This window comes from Chroicocephalus ridibundus, chromosome 2 (genome assembly GCF_963924245.1).
Source record: "Chroicocephalus ridibundus chromosome 2, bChrRid1.1, whole genome shotgun sequence".
NCBI classification, from domain to species: Eukaryota; Metazoa; Chordata; class Aves; order Charadriiformes; family Laridae; genus Chroicocephalus; species Chroicocephalus ridibundus.
In genome coordinates this window covers 169,884,964-169,897,951 of record NC_086285.1, presented here as the reverse complement: position 1 = coordinate 169,897,951, position 12,988 = coordinate 169,884,964, and the positions used below count along the sequence as shown (strand labels likewise).

The following is a 12,988-nucleotide window of genomic DNA, read 5'->3' as shown; positions in this document are numbered from 1 at the left end:
GGGGGTTGGACTAGATGACCTTTAAAGGCTCCTTCCAATCCAAACTATTCTATGACTCTGTGATCCGAGGGAAAAAAGCCCTTCCGCATTCAGTGGGGTTTTTTTTGTCTATTTAGGATTATATTGTGTTTGTCAGCCATTCCTAATCAATTTGTGTTTAGCTCACACTAGAGCATTTTAATTACAATGTTGTACAACACATGATCTTAGATTGATGGTATCACCAAATGGTTTGGGTGGGAAGGGACCTTAAAGGCCACCCAGTGCCACCCCCTGCCCTGGGCAGGGACACCTCCCACCAGCCCAGGTTGCTCCGAGCCCCGTCCAACCTGGCCTTGAACCCCCCCAGGGATGGGGCAGCCACAGCTTCTCGGGGCAACCTGGGCCAGGGGCTCACCAGCTTCATCATGGAGAATTTCTTCCTTATTTTTAATCTGAATCTCCCCTCTTTTAGCTTAAAACCCTTCCCCCTCGTCCCGTGGCTCCCCTCCCTGCTCCAGAGTCCCTCCCCAGCTTTCACGGAGCCCCTTGAGGGACTGGAAGGTCTCCGCGGAGCCTTCTCTTCTCCAGGCTGAATCCCCCCAGCTCTCTCAGCCTGTCCTCCCAGCAGAGGGGCTCCAGCCCTCCCGGCATCTCCGGGGCCTCCTCCGGCCCCGCTCCGACACCTCCGTGTCCTCCCGATGTCCCCGGGGCTGGAGGCAGCACTGCAGGGGGGTCTCCCCCGAGCAGAGCAGAGGGGCAGAATCCCCCCCTCGCCCCCCTGCCCACGCTGCTGGGGATGCAGCCCAGGCTGCGGGGGGTTTCTGTGCTGCCAGCGCACGGTGCCGGCTCATGGGCAGCGTTTCCCCCCTCCCCAGCCCCCCCAAGCCCTTCTCTCAGGGCTGCTCTCCATCCCCCCACCCCCAGCCTGGGCTGGCACCGGGGGCTGCCCCCACCCTGCACTGGGCCTGGTTGGACCCCATGATGTTCACATGGGGCCACCTCTCCAGCCTGTCCAGGTCCCCTGGATGGTGTCCCGTCCCTCCAGCGCATCTACTGCACCTCTCAGCTTGGTGTGATCCGTAAACTTGACAAGGGTGCCCTCAATCCCATTCTCTGTGTCATTAATAAAAACATCGTACAGTATCAGTCCCAGAACGGACCCCTGAGGGACACCACTCCTTACTGATCTCCACTGTGACACGGAGCCGTTGACTGCAACTCTGGATGTGGCCATCCAGCCAATTCCTCACCCATCAACAGTCACCCACCACATCCGTATCTTCTCCATTCCAGTTACAAGGATGTTGTGAAGGACAGTGTCAAGGGCCACCCAGAAGGTAAGACAGATGGTCTTTTGTCAGACATTTGACTCATGAAGACATTTATGAAGTTACTTTTGCAAAATGTCATCCTGTCAGCCAAGTCAGATTGATCACGCACAAAAACTTGTTGATCAGCACTCAGGCCGTCATTCTTTAATCTCTGCTCTCCTCTCACATCAACTTTTCCCCACTTTAGTTTTTTAAACCATCAGCAGCACAAGGAAACTTCCAGTGCGGACTTTGTACTCCTAAATCCAGCCAACAGAAGAGGAGGAAACAACAGAAAATGGAAGCTAGACAGACCAACTGAGTCATGGGAGAGGTGCTTTGGTTTTCTTTAGTAGGACTAAACCGATCTCTGGAACAATTAAAAATAGTGGATCTTCTCCTGCATCACAAAGAAAAGCAGCAAAGCAGCTGTGCTGCACTGCGAGACCGGGGCAACTGCGAGCCACCAGCATGCCGTGGCTGTGGGAGGTCAGTGGGATCACAGCGGGCACGGGATGATGCATTTCCAGCACAGGTAAGAGGGGGCAAATGCCACTTCTGAATATATTCAGCAGATCTCATCAACACTTTCAAGAAAAAGAAATTCAAGCTAACAAACGCGAAGAAGGGCTGCCAGGGCAGATGACCAGGGAAAGAGCAAGCTGATCCCAACAGACGCTGGCGAACAAAACACACGTTGGGAACGACAGGCTTGCTGTTAACTTGGAATGGGCATAAAAAGAGGGAAGAAGAAAGGTTATTTAAGCTAACAGGCAATATTAGTACAAAAAGAGTTAAATATAGATTAATCATAAAGTGCAAATACAAATTTCTACCCTACAACAGAAGAAGAGTTCTTTTCAGTGTTTGAAACAAAATACAAAAATTTAATTTTAAAGACATCTCCAAGCTTAGAGGCAACCCGTAGCTGCAGGCTCAACTCAAGAACTCCCTGCGGAAGTTCCTTAGAGATCCTTCTTCCTTTGTTTGAATTTCTAAACTAAACCGACTGGTTTTCTTCAGATCTGTGCTGTGCACCAGCTATGCATGACAAGCAGTATAGTAGCCCCTTACATACTGAAAATATTTAAGGTAATTAACATGAGCTAATTCTGTTCCTACTCATTAGCTAGACAGAAAAATTACTAAAATAAATGCATTTATGCTTTGTAAATATTACTAATGCTTTGAGTCCTCAACAAATCCCCCCCCAACTATCCTTTCAGGCGAGGCGTGTGTTCCCATCACTGCCCGCAGTACCAGGGCTGGATGTCGATTCCATAAAAGCACTTCAGGCGCTGCCACCGGCGCTACTCGCGCTCCCAGCCCAGCTGCGACGCCTACAGCCTGGCTCGCTATTCGCGTTTTGGCACATTGAGGAAGGATCAGTCGGGGTAACTCTGACCCATCAAGAGTACCGTGAGGCCCAAACCGCAGTATCAGAACAAGCCTGATGGGAACACTCCAAAAAGGCCCAGCTGGTTCAGTTCTGGGCCCCGACCCACGTCTGGGCTCCTGAGGCCAAGCCCAACATGCGGCTCCTCGGCAGCAAAGCTCCCTCCAGCACCGCCCGAGCTCCCCTCCCTCCTCCTTGTTAATCCAGCAGCACCCAAGGGTGCTGCCAAAATACTTTACGAAGAGACTCCCTCCTCCGTTCCAATCATTCATGGCCCATCTCTGAAGGAAACGGCTATTCTAGCCCCTAAAAGGTGTGGTCGGGTCTTGACCTGAGTGTTTCTGAAGCGACCGCAGCGTAAGGCAGGAACACGAGCAGCGACCCCTCTTCAGGCTCGGGCCCCGCTCTTCCAGGCGACGAGGCCGGAGCCACGCCAGCCTCCGCTGGGGAGACGTCAGCCCCTTTAACACACACACAGATGCACACTAGCTTTCTTTGCGCTTTTATCCAAACTACAAGTACATCACAGAGATCTGTGCCCACCCTGGCGCGTTCTTTATACATGGCTAAAAAAGAACCAGGCAGGCAGAGGGGGCAGGGGCGAAGTCTTTCAAGTAGAGTTCATGCTGACAGGTCACTGTTATCAAATCTCTCCTGGTCATACACCTCTGCTACCACCTTCCTTCCTGCAAACCAGCGCCCGTTCAGAGCCTGAATGGCTTTGTGAGTCTCTGAGGCCATGGAGAACTCCACAAAGATCTTGACAATGATCTCAGCATCCTCCTCTTCTCCTTGCTTCTCCTGATAGATGATGACCCTGTTTACAGCCCCGAATTTGCCGCATTCTTCTGTCACCTCTCCCTCTAGGTCATCATCAATGTCCTTTGGATCCACCATGTTGCGAAGCACCATCACAGTGGACTGCAGAGAGAAAGCCAAGAAGAAAGAATTAATACACCCGAGAGACACTGAGATGACATTTGCAAAGCCACATCAGACAACACAGCATGTGAGCACCACCAGATATTCCAGTGCTATATCATTACAAGCGTGTTCCATGAAACAAGTAACATCCCACGTTCTCAGGAACAAATTAGTAAATTTTCTTCCCAGGCATCAGAAGCACGAACAAATCTCATTCACCGGCAGCTGTGCTGTGGCCTGGCCTCAGCTGTGTGCCATCTCTGGGGCTTTTCTTAGACACATCTTGAAGCACAAGTGACCTGGAGACCTCTAATTTTTCTTGTGCTGTTCCTATGCAATTATTTTTTGCTTTCTTATCTCCAACACCACTGTCGTGACTTTTTAAAAAAAAAATTCCTCAGCTCTAAATAAAGTAGAAGGATTAACCAAGTCTTCTATACCTCTGACAACCGATGGTTGACCGGGTAACGTTCGTTGCAGGGTATAACAACATATGAGTCTGTCAGAGTGTCGGCAACGGACCTCTCATACGTACCCCCCCATCACGGCCTTTTGTGCCTGAGCTCCTCTATCACAGAATGGCTGAGGCTGGAAGGGACCTCTAGAGGTCACCTGGTCCGAGCTCCCCTGCTCCAGCAGGGCCACCTAGCGTCGCCCAGGACCAGGTCCAGATGACTTCTGAGCGTCTCCAAGGATGGAGACTCCACAACCTCTCTGGGCAGCCTCTAGTCTTGTGCATTACACCCAGCTCTACCACATCCCTTGCTCCCAGCTCTGGCCCTGCCCAGCGTCTCAGGTGAGCAGACACGGCATTCTGGGCTCAGTGTAATTTTAAAATACTTGTTCCAGTTCTTATTCACAGGTCTGTGTCACTGCCTTTAAAGGGCCTACTAAAAGAACCACAAAAATGGAAGGGTACTTACAAGCTGAGAATGATAACCAGCTTTGCAAGTGTCGTAGTTCAAGACTCTCTTTCGACACTGATAAACTTTTTACAAGCAAGAATGCCAAATGAATTGGATTCTTTGGGAAAGCTGCTTGTGACAGAGGAAAATTGGCTGTTAAGTCAGAAGCTCAAAGATGTATTTAAAATCATGCGCCCTTTGAGAGTAAAGGAGAACGCTCACCAGCTAACTCATTTGTGGTCTGCCTTATGAAACCTGTGTCAGCATTATCCCTGTCTAGCAACCAGAGAAGAAACATCGTCAGTTCAGCGTCAGGGCTCAGGAAATCCGCGTGTCAGATGGGAAACTCAATCATGGCCAGGAACAAGCCTCTGGTCATGCCCAAACAAGAAGCTTGATGAGATTATCAATATCAGCCCCTTCTGAGACAACCCCCATCTACAAATCTATTCTTCTATTTAATGTTCTGAGTTTTTCTATCATTCATTCTTGTCCTCTCTCTCATTTTAACTTCCATGAAAATTTGTTTTATAAACAGCTCAGAGTTTCATCTTGCTGTAAAAGGTTGTGGGGAGGAAAAGGTGGACTGCCCTGACCATGTGTCAGTCTCACTTCCTTAATTATAAGCCAAAAGGCCATCATGGTTTGCTTTAATGATCCTAAGTAAGCAGACAGTTTAACCAGAGACACCTCCTAGCCGAGCCTCTCTGGCCTAGGGACTGATCTGAACCTCAGAGGAACTCTGAGAAGATCCTAACGGCAGCGTAAGAACCATCGCAAGCAGGACACGAGCAGGTAGCTTCGCAGTCCCAGTGAGCTCTGTGAGGTACCTACAACGCGTGCTGCAGGAAGGCCGTCCCGCACACAGACCTGCAGAGCACCACCACATTAGGACAGGTCTAAGCCCCGCAGCCCCATCTGCTGACACTGGCTCAGGCGGTCACTCTGCACTCACCTCCTGTTTACGAAGCAGTTTCTGCATCACCATATGACGGGCGCTGCTGCCAGATATGCTCATGTGCTCCTGTTCGCTCAGCATCTCTGGCCTCTCTGACTCCTGGAATACCTCCTCCTCTTCCTTCTCCTTTTTGACCTCCATCAGGCCCAATGCTGGGGGACTAGCCAGGATCGGATTCACAACTCCCACTTGTGGAATGGTGACAGGAATGGGAGGTCGGGCGGGGGTTACACCTGTAAGAGTACAAACTCTGTAGCACAAAGCAAAGAACTGACGTTCTGCAACATCTGGGTACACACCAGCCAGCGACAAAGAGGATCACGGAATCCTGACGGTTTTATTTGCTCTGCACCAATGGCCAGGGAGACATAAGCAGTATCTCAGTCAGCACAGAGGACAAAAGCACTCAATACCTGCCCAGAAGGGAGAAAGAGTGCAGGATTTTGCATGGAGTAACAATTATCCAGATTTTTCACTCAGTGCCATGCATTCCCGCTGTGAAGTTAATGTCCCTGTCGTATCTATTATATACCAAAATAAAATCCCACTCTGCTGCACAAATAAATAAAAGTTCTTGACAAAGCAGGGCAGGGAGAAGGATTTCAGCTTCAGATTCTCCTTCGTTGTGACCCCAGCCATAGAGAACCGTGCTTTCTAATAAGTGACAAAATGAAGAGTAACCATACCTGTAATGACTCCCGGTGCCTGTGCTGCCATTACAGCCTGTGGCAACGCCCCCAAGGGCTGGGCCAGAGTCAGTGCTGGAGATACCAGCCCAGGGGTTGCCAAGGTGCCAAGAACCGCAGCTCCTGCCACTGCTTCCTGCAAGACAGAAGAAAAAAACCAACAAAACCCCAAGCGTTAATTCTATGTCGAGAAGTCATATTATGGGTGCATTCAGGTGAGGCTCAGCTTTTTTCCACACCTAAGAAATACCAGATACATAGATTCTGAGGATGACAGCTTTCCAGTGCTACTGTAAAAGGAAAAAAGTATGCCACCCAGCCCACTAGAGAAATGCAGAAACTAGGAGACACCAAGCCTTGGAAGAAAAATGTTCTCTTGCAACTCAAATGTCACCCATCCTCTCAAGCTGCTAGGTCGGTTACTGAATGAAAGACACCAAGAGATTCAATACATGGTTTGAAAGATGCAGGCAATTCTAGAGTAAGAGGAATCTCTACTTGTTTCCACCTTATACGCAGATAAAGCTTTTTACTGATGCTAAGGGATGTGATCCATTTTGAAAAGACTGATGGGAGCTCCCGTCCCACCCCCTCTGATGACAGCACCAGGGCCCTGGGGCCAGGTGACAAACCAGGCGAGGGAACTCTTACAGCTTCAGTTTTTCCTAAGTGATCTGGTGGAAGGTTAATTCTTGCCTGATTCAAGGAACACCGTAGTCAAAAACACTACTGCAAGCACAAGGGAGAGCAGAACGCTGCCTTTTCAAAAGCTGCGCACTTTTAGATCCAGCAACACAGCACTGTTTGCCCTCACAATCACAGCGACTGCAAACAATTATCACATTAGTAAATCTCTCAATGTAACAATCATATAACTAACCTTTGCCACCACCTTTTTACTGCTCAGACCCTGCTGAGCTTTACAGCTGTCGATGACTGGCAACTTCCTTCAAACTTCCAGACTCGATCAGTGAAACGTTTTATAACCACTGCCTTTTGTCAGTGTTGCCAGAGCCTCTTCTCCCACCCCACTGCCTACTTGCCTCCATACAGACTGTATTTGAGCAAAAATCTGATGCACCTTTCAGCAGTCTTCTACAATTACACCAAGCCAAACTTTTCTAGTTTCTTCCTGCGTATCAGGTTTTCCAGTTCTCCCAATAATTGCAGTGTTTCTCTACATCTTCTACAATCCACATAAACATCCTGACTCTAGACGACAGAATTCACACAACATTCAAGATGAACACCTAGTTAAACGATAAAACACTTCCATAAAACTACTGAAAATAACGTAGCTAAAACATACACTAGGATCCAATTTTTTTGTTGCTGTTGGCTATTATGATTTAGTTACACAGATCCTTCTCTTCCTTGTTTTCATGGGGCTCCTGTACGTGCTGACACCATGGAGCAAAAAATTCTAAGGTTCTGTTCCTTAAATGCAGTATCTTGTGCTCTTACTACTAAAGGCTGTGTATAATTTTTACTCCAGTCTGCTGCGACACTCCAGTTCTCCTCTACATTAATAATGCATCTCACCTCTGTGCTGCCAACTAATTCCATTAGTACTCTTCTCCGAATGCCGAGAACAAGGCCACTAATATTTTTATTGGAGATGAAGCAAGACCTATCTGTAAGTAATTTCATCAGCGGAGTGAAGGGTCAGCAATTTCCAGCACAGCTCGTTTCCATCTCTTCTCATTTGCCTACGCATCTCAGAATTCATTGTTACAGCGCTGGTCTGGTCCGACAGCTTCTCACGGGGGTCTCCTCCAACTCCCAAATTATTGATAGGATATGATTTAATGTTTTTTCCTAGCAAAGTGTAACAGTAGTCTTATCAAAGAAAGTTATGTTCATCTAGCAGGGGTATTTCCCTAAAATGACCAAGTGTTTTGCATATCTGTTTCTTTTGAAAACATTGTCCTTCCTTTAAAGCTTGCTTTCAATCCTTCCCTACCACTGGGCTGAGAACAAAGCCTGCAGATACCCGTTTTCCACACAACCTATGCACGTATCATGTTTGCTGTTCTTCAGCCATACGGCAATAGCCACAACAGGACAGACTTATTACAAAAACCCACGAACTATTAAGGGTGCATCTGCACATGACTAACTCCGAGCTTTACACCCACCTCGGGTGCAGTAATCCCATGTGCATCATTAGCCTTATGCTTCTAATGAAGGGGAAAAATACTTCTGTAAGCATTCAGTGCTGTAACAAGACCATCGTCATTTTTAACTACACTGGTCATTAGCTGCCCCCACTTTTTACTTAAATGGCTAAAGAAACTTTTTCTAATAGCTTTAATTCTTTTGGGGTTTTTTTTTGTGTTTTTTTTTGTTTGGTTTTTTGGTGTTTTTTTTTTTTTTTTTTTTTTTTTTTTTTTTTACAGTCATTGTCAAGACATTAACAATTATCTTGGCTACTTGATGCCTCTCTCTCTTCACAGTTTCACTGAAGTGCAGACACACTTCCTCCTTCCTTGGCTGGCATGCTAATTCCAGACTAAAGCTGCAGTTCTAGTTGCAGATCCAAAGTTTTATCTCTGACTTAAGCTTCTCTCTCATGTCCATGTCTTTAGCTCCCCCGAGTTTACTGATTAGCTTGTGTTTAAAAAAAAAATGTGAAATTAAAGCCCCTACAGACCATGACTGCATATGTTCTTATTTAAAATAAGCTGTTCATAAAAGAACTATGCAAGAGCATAAATAAGAGATCCTGCCTTCTGTAACTGTTCTCACTCTTTTCTCTAGTCCTCTACAACTACCCACGTGGCAAATCAGATCTGTACCACGTCTAAGCAAAGACAAGACTGCCCAGTATCTCTGAGGTCTTTCAGAACCTTTTTTCTACATACTGAATTTTAAATTTTCCTCGCAGTAACAAATCCTGCAGTATTTTGCAGAAAGAAACAGAAACGTTTATCCATGTCTGTAACAGATCTCTACCACTTAAGAGAATTAACGGTTCTTTCCCAAAGTGATTTTGATCCAAATGACTTTTGAGCCATGCCTCAGCTTCCTTCCTTAGTTGACTGCAGAGGATCCCAGACTTGCGGACTTTCTGCTGGGGACATGCAAACCACCTGAGAGTTTCACATTACTGGCCGCTCCTCCCACTTCTGCCTCTACCTTGTGATTCACAGAAAAAGAGCTGTTTACACAAGTAAGCCCAGTCAGCTGATTAGCGGCACACATGGGCTGCACACCTCAGCGATTCTTTTGCTTGAGAGAATAGAAGAACCCAAGAGTGCTGGAACTTGTTTTTTCATGGGCTATGGCGGTGCAGGGGGAGATTCTGCTGCCCAAGGCAAGGACGACAGATACGGGGGGTTTTCTTTGAAAGGCAATCCTCCTCCATCAGCGCCCGCTGGTCATAGCCAGAAGCTCCTCCTTCAAGCTAACTAAATTTGAGAACCCCATGACATCAACATCCAATTCTGCTCCATCGCTGCATTTCCTTGTTTCTGAACAGCCTAAAGCCGTTACAGTCACTTTCCACCTCACCACACAGGCAGAGCCTTTTCAACAACACGTAACTATTACTGCCCTCCTGAGCCTGCCCCCTTTCACATACTTTCATACATTCTTTAAACCTCTACTACAGCCATTTCCCTAATCACTGGTTTGCCTATCCAGACAAGGAATCCCTCCAATCTTCCCCCGCAGTTTCTTTAAATGAAGTTCTGAGCAGCTGTGCCAGACTCCGTTCCAGAACACTGCTGTATCAGATCCTCACAAGGGTCGGGGGCAAGCTCCTACACGTGAACTCCTGGGAACACAGCACGATCCAGGCCGAGGGCTTTCATTCACACTAGTGACTACAGCTCAGTTTGCATGCTTTTTTCTACCAGGTCACACCAGTCATCCGCTTGGTTGACTCACACCAGCCTACGCCTTACCTGTGCTGTGATCTTTGCTGTAGCAGCCGCTGCAGCAACGGCTGCTGCCGGAGGCAGTCCTCCTGGTGTAGCTGGTGTCAGGAGAGGCATTGGAGGAGTCACGGCTTTACCAACTCGGAGATACTGACCCCCAAGGTCAAAGAGGTTCATGGAGGAAACAGCATCTTGAGAAGACTGTGCTTTCTCATATTCTGCAGTGAGAAAGAGAAGTATTTATAAATGATCCTTTTTACTCCTGAACGCAGCCACTCTCACCCCACAACTGTGATTGGTATTTGCAAAAAACAACTGCTTAGTGTTCAAGTGAGAAGACCCTCCGTGCTTAGCTCACTCATCTCACCCCTCTGAGCACACAAGCATTGTTGAGAACAGTCAGCACAGCAAGATCTCTCAACCTACCTAACAGTGAGTAAAAATACCTGGCTATTAATTATATTTCTAAGTTCAGGCACAGATCTGCTCCAAATTTATTTCTACCCCATTTCTTACTGCAATTCTTCCACTAGAGAAAAAAAAAAAAAAAAAAAAAGAGAAAGATGCAGATGCTCCTGACCATTCTCCCAAGCCCACATCAAACACCAGACAGCCATTTTACCAATGAAACCATAGCCTTTGTGTTTTCCTGTTGTGGGATCCCTGGCTAGCGTGCAGGATTTAATCTTCCCAAAGGCCTCAAACACACTCTTGATGTCATCATCGGAGAGGTCTTGATGAACAGATGCCACATAGATGCGGTTGAAAGCCCGTGCCTCTTCTGCTAGCTGGTCTATAATTGGTTGCGCCTGACCTATATTACTGGGTCTCCCAACCTGCAGAGAACAGAGCACAGCCCATTACACTTTCTGAAGAGCAGCAGCATGACTCACCAAGAGTTGCAGCAGACAAGCACTCAGCCACCCGACTGCCTTTTCAAACCAAATAACACCTCAGAAGGGCGTAATTAGCAAAGGGCAGCAGTTGACTCAGCTCTGGGATACAACCTGCGCTACCGGGGATTGCAGAAGTACCAAGAGCCTGGACAGGCTCTGCTCTCTCCTCCACCGTTATTTCACAGAATGACAGGGGTTGGAAGGGACCTCTGGAGATCATCTAGTCCAATTCCCTGGCCAGAGCAGATTCTCCTAGAGCAGGTAATTTCCCCCATTTATGTTACCTGACCTGCCAGAGACCAGCTTCCAGGAACTGAAAACAATTCTGAATGCAAAACACAATGCTTCTATATCCTTTTGAAGGCTCCTAAAACCCTCTTGGAAATCAGACACTGCAGATATGCAGAAAATATCAGAGATATAAATGCAAGATATAAAACACTGCAGAAAATTCTAGTTTTCCCCCCCAATTTCAATCCCCAAAGTTTCACCTTTGCAAGATCCCCTCTTGCTGCCTAAAAAAACCACAGCTACAATCCTTTATTCTTTTGTTTGTTCTGAACGCCTCCTTTTTGTATGGCAAGGGTGGACCACTACTTGAAGTCCCTCACACTCTCGAGAGGCACAACAAAAGCCCAATGCTACTTATCTACCATCCACACAGGTACAACATAAGAAAGCAACGTTAAAATATCAAGAATCACCTTTGTCTTGTCCTCAAGAGTCTTCCATTCTACGCGTGGACGGAAAGTCTGAGCTAGCTTATGAGAACAAGTTTCTAGGTTTCATTAGCATGCTGGGTGTTTCTCCTCAGGGAGAAAGGGACCCAGAACGACAATACAGTCAATGGGTTGAGTATCAAGGTCTAACAGGGAACAGCCTTTAGGTTATCTTCCACGTGACAGTGCGTGGGAAGCATTTCTAGGCACAAACCCATTATTCATAGTAAAGAGAACTAAGAATTTTCAGAGCAGGCCTGCTACTCACCTTTATATTTCTTCCCCCCAGCATGACAGAATTCATCTGCTCCAAGGCCAGCTGAGCAGCTTCAGGCACCTCATACTCCACAAAAGCAAAACCCTAGGACAGAAGGATACGCTTGTTCAATCATACCAGCCATATCTTGTCTTGAATCTACTGCCAAGCTAATGCAGCCAAGACTTCCCACGTACCAGATTCCTGCTATCGTGGCCTAAGAGGATGTTTCATTAAAGCAGTTTTTTATTAAAGCAGAAAACGGCATGCAGAGGCACCGACAGAAGGCTACCTGCTTCCAGAGCCCCTCCTGTTCAGAGGGAAAAGAGCAAAAGGCCACCACATACAGGAGTCCCAGCTATTTGGCGTCTTTCGTGCACAGCACCCCGCTGTACATCTGCTTCCCACTACAGAATCCCACAAAGCTAAGCAGAGCAGGCAGCTACAAACATTTATCTCAAAGTTAAAGTGCTAAAAGCAGCTCTCTCTCTACGAGGATAAAGCCTCCTTCTTCTCCTGGATATATTCAGGAAGGCCTCGGAGAGAAGGAAAACCATGTCACTCAAGGGCTGTTAACCAACCTTGTGTTTCATCGTAACAGAGTCCCAGGACATATCAATGCTTTTTATAGGTCCAAAAGGGGCAAAGGCCTGGCGAATGGTGTCTTCTCCCAGCTCATAGTATATGGAGCCCACATACACACGACACATGATGGCCAGGGCGCGCTGCCTCTGAGCTGCCATCTGTATTGGAAAGAAGAACTGGCTGGTTAGATCACGGGGTGGTCGTGGACGCCAGGACCTCTTTCCCTTCCTCCTTCCCTCCCAGGAGCTATGACCCAACACCAGGTAGCTCCTCACTGGGCTGCAGCACAGCCTGGCACGCGTAGTAATAGAGAAGTATTTTCCTGCTCAATGCACAGACTGCTGGAGCGGATAAGCAGTACGGCTCACTCCCAGGGGCAGTCAAATCTCTGATGGGGTCTGCCACCTCAGGAGCCTTAACTCCAACCCCACTGGTAAGGTCTAACCCTCCCCAGGCTGATCACATCTCCAGCAACGCTTGCAGGAGGAGG

The 12,988-nt window shown here is 47.6% G+C and overlaps 1 protein-coding gene across 7 annotated transcripts in view; it reads right to left on the bottom strand.

Moving 5' to 3' along the window:
* Positions 1–1,428: 1,428 nt before the first annotated feature.
* PUF60 (poly(U) binding splicing factor 60) overlaps positions 1,429–12,988 on the bottom strand; it is a 30,947-nt gene continuing 19,387 nt past the window's right edge. For all 7 annotated transcript variants that reach the window (XM_063327736.1, XM_063327738.1, XM_063327731.1 and 4 more), the window contains 7 exons: positions 12,495–12,656; positions 11,926–12,018; positions 10,665–10,878; positions 10,070–10,260; positions 6,162–6,297; positions 5,473–5,708; positions 1,429–3,609 (listed from right to left, as the gene is read on the bottom strand). In XM_063327736.1, coding sequence (XP_063183806.1) covers positions 3,310–3,609; positions 5,473–5,708; positions 6,162–6,297; positions 10,070–10,260; positions 10,665–10,878; positions 11,926–12,018; positions 12,495–12,656 — 1,332 coding nt within the window. In that variant the 3' untranslated portion in view covers positions 1,429–3,309. The remainder of the gene's footprint in view (positions 3,610–5,472; positions 5,709–6,161; positions 6,298–10,069; positions 10,261–10,664; positions 10,879–11,925; positions 12,019–12,494; positions 12,657–12,988) is intronic.